Source organism: Aptenodytes forsteri, unplaced genomic scaffold (assembly GCF_000699145.1).
Source record: "Aptenodytes forsteri isolate BGI_AS27 unplaced genomic scaffold, ASM69914v1 Scaffold624, whole genome shotgun sequence".
NCBI classification, from domain to species: Eukaryota; Metazoa; Chordata; class Aves; order Sphenisciformes; family Spheniscidae; genus Aptenodytes; species Aptenodytes forsteri.
The window spans coordinates 10,572-14,005 of NW_008794808.1; the positions used below are offsets into that span (position 1 = coordinate 10,572).

General features: G+C 44.9%; 1 protein-coding gene across 1 annotated transcript in view; it reads left to right on the forward strand.

The window, feature by feature from the left end:
* KIAA0907 (KIAA0907 ortholog) overlaps positions 1-3,374 on the forward strand; it is a gene marked incomplete at its 5' end in the record, with an annotated part of 11,449 nt that extends 8,075 nt beyond the window's left edge. Inside the window, 2 exons of the mRNA XM_009274461.1 lie at positions 900-991; positions 1,958-3,374. Of these exons, the coding sequence (XP_009272736.1) occupies positions 900-991; positions 1,958-2,157 (292 nt within the window). The remainder of the gene's footprint in view (positions 1-899; positions 992-1,957) is intronic.
* Positions 3,375-3,434: the final 60 nt, after the last annotated feature.

A 3,434-nucleotide genomic window follows, 5' to 3' on the forward strand; every position in this document is an offset into this window, starting at 1 on the left:
TGGCCCTCCTCTGGACCTGCTCCAACAGGTCCGTGTCTTGTGCTGGGGACCCCAGAGCTGGATGCAGTGCTCCAGGTGGGATCTCGAGAGCAGAGTAGAGGGGGAGAATCACTTCCCTCAACCTGCTGGCCACGCTTCCTTTTATGCAGCCCAGGACATGACTGGCTTTCTGGGCTGCAAGCGCATGTTGCCAGCTTGTGTCCACTTTTTCATCCACCAGTATCCCCAAGTCCTCGGCAGGGCTGCTCTCAATCCCTTCATCCCCCAGACAGTGTTGATACTGGGGATTGCTTTGACCCAAGTGCAGGACCTTGCACTTGGCCTTGCTGAACTTCATGAGGTTCGTGTAGGCCCGCTCCTCATGCCTGTCAAGGTCCCTCTGGGTGGCATCCCTTCCCTCTAGTGTATAGACTTGCACCACTCAGCTTGGTGTCATCTGCAAACTTGCTGAGGGTGCACTCGATCCCACTGTCTGTATCACTGATGAAGGCACTAAATAGTATTGGTCCCAGTACGGACCCTTGAGGGACACCACTTGTTACTGGTTTCCACTTGGACATTGAGCCATTGACTGTAACTCTTTGGACGCGGCCATCCAGCCAATTCCTTAGCCATCTAATAGTCCATCCATCAAATCTATTTCTCTCCGATTTAGAGGTAAGAATGTTGGGGGGGACCATATTGAAGGCCTTACAGAAGTCCAGGTAGGTGACATCAGTTGTTCTTCCCTTGTCCATTGATGCAATCACTCCATTGTAGAAGGCCACCAGATTAGTCAGGCGATTAAAAGTTAAACTCCTCAGGTCAAGGTCTGAGTTATGAATGTGTTTGCTATTACCTTTTGACTCTTTGCTTGTTTTAAAAAAAGAAAAAATAAGGGCTTGCATTGGTTTAAATAGGCAGTTGATGCCTCCACCAGCTTTTCCTGTCACTGGGATGAAATCGGAATCTGAAGAAAGAAATGGCGCGGGGTCTTTACCAGGCAACCATGGTGAGTGCGATGAATAAAATACACTTGTAAGTCAAGTTTCCTTTCCTAAATGAGTTTGTGCTGGTCTTAACGCTCTTTAAATCGGTGATTTTTTTGGCTGTTCTTTACACCACATTGTTTAAGTGAAAAGCAGGTCGTATTGCACTGCTCTAAAATCACTTAGGTTCGCTGTGATTATACACACGTGATACTTCTCTTAAAACTTTAATATCTGTATGAATGAGGAGAGTGTAATTAAGTGAAGGACCAAAGACAGGTATTTTTGACCCATCAGTCAGCTGAGGCACAGAATCTCACGGGATTGTTTTGTAACACAGATATGTGGCTTTACATTGTGAACAGCTTATCTCTAGAGGCACTAAGGAGTATCAGTGGGAGTTATGGTTCAGGTGTGTATTTACAGACATGAGTTACGTCTGCCTTGTCTGCAAACAACAGAAGTGCTGTCAAATTTCATCCTTTTGTAGGGCTTTCATACATCGAATATTTGCAACTTGGTAAAACATGTAATCATTTTAACTCTCCTGGTAGTTTAGTGCCTTTCAGGTCTGCAGGTACATCTGTTAGTCTGTTTAACCTTAGTTTTTCTGCAGTATTGGTCCCAGAGATTGCTCTTCTGTTAGCTTTCTTTTGAACAAAATTTCTACTTTTCTTTACATATTTATCTCTTTAACGGTGAAATTGCCATCACTTAGACCCATTTGCTAACTTTACCTTTTTTGTGTGTTTCTTTCTTCTTTCTCTGTTCTCTTACATGGTTCTGATGGATCACATGTGCTGTTGCTGGTGCTGTTTCGTGTGGCCTTCGACCTTGGATGACCATTGGCCTTGTGACCTCAAAATGGTGTCCAACTAACAATTTACAATTAACATCTTTTTTTATTAACTCGTTTTGGGGCATTTTATCTCTTTTTATTTTTTTTCCTTCTTGGGGGCTGGGGGGATTGTTTTGTTTTCCCCTCCTAGATCATCAGGCTAAGAAGATGAAAACTGCAGAAAAGGGCTTTGGATTAGTAGCATATGCTGGAGATTCATCCGATGAAGAGGAGGAACATGGTGGCCATAAAAACGCAAGTACTTTTTCACAGGGATGGAGTTTGGGATACCAGTACCCTTCCTCACAACAGCGAGCTAAACAACAGATGCCATTTTGGATGGCACCATAAAAGCTGCAGAAGAGTTTTCGTTCATCTTTTTTTTTTTTTTCCTTCCCCTCTAGCAATAATGCATGTATATTACAAAATGAACTTTGCAAATAGGCATTGTTTTTACATTTGCAGAAGCTAAAGGTTCAGTATTCCCCCTTGAAAAGGGCTCCATTATTTTTAAAATCCTTCTTTCTGCAGTGAATTTGTCAATTAAAAAAACATTTGAAATAGTATTCTGACAGGGCTAGTCCCTTATACAATGGGGGAAGTACTGTAAAGAGAAACTAGGGAAGCCTGTCGGTCCACGTTTCCAATTTTTCCAGGATAACTTAAAAATGGAAAGAGTCAGTCACGCTGACTTCATTCTACACCTGGTGTTTGTATTTTATTGACTGTTCCTGCTGTCAGCCTGTGTTAGCAGTCCCGTTGAGCTAATGGTGACCCCGGCTTCAATGTTCGGACTTTCAACAAAGGAAAGGAATATACAGTAGTTCTGAAAGACTTGAGGATCGCATTTCCTAGAACTCGTAATTTGTTTTTACTTTAAGCATCTCCTGTAACTCAGCACTGTTTTTTCTTGAAAATGTGGTTTTACTAACCCCACAACTTCTTGTTCTAGCCAAATGTCGGGGCGGGGGGGGGGGGGGCCCCGTTTTTTTGGGCGGGGTACACTTCCCCCTAATCCCCAGGTGGACTTGGCGCTGTAGCACTGGTACTTAATCTTCTCCAGTCACCCCTGTGCATTTCGTTCCCATTCAGCAGTTCGGACGGAACTCCTTCTCGTGAGGCTCGCCCCCATCTCCTAACTCATTCACTTACTTGATTCTACCCTTTCTGTTTCATGGTGGTTTAACAAAGAAAAGGCAGGCAGCAGCCGGGTCCGCGCCGCGCCGGGACCCCAGCGCAGGCCTTGCTCTTGCCTTGAAGCGCGGAAGTGGAACCTGGGAATAAGTTGTTGGATTGTTTACGGATGTGAACTGCAACACGGGCTTTCGTGGCGGGGTGGGCTGTTGCAGAAGGAACTCTTTGTGTATGGAGGTCAGCGGCGTGTGGGACTGCGAGGAAGTGCTGGTCAGCTTTCCAAATGGGAGGAATAGTTTGAAACATGGGGACGTGTGTCGCTGCTGCACACTGAAAGACCTTGCTGGCTCACTTGTACAAACATTGTCTTTGCTATGTGTTGTAAATAATCAGAACCGTACTTTCATTATAAATAAATGTACAAATATTCTGCTTCTCGGTGCTTTTTTGGGTGAGGTTTGACCGCGGTGCAGCCGGGCCCTGCCGGGCAGTTC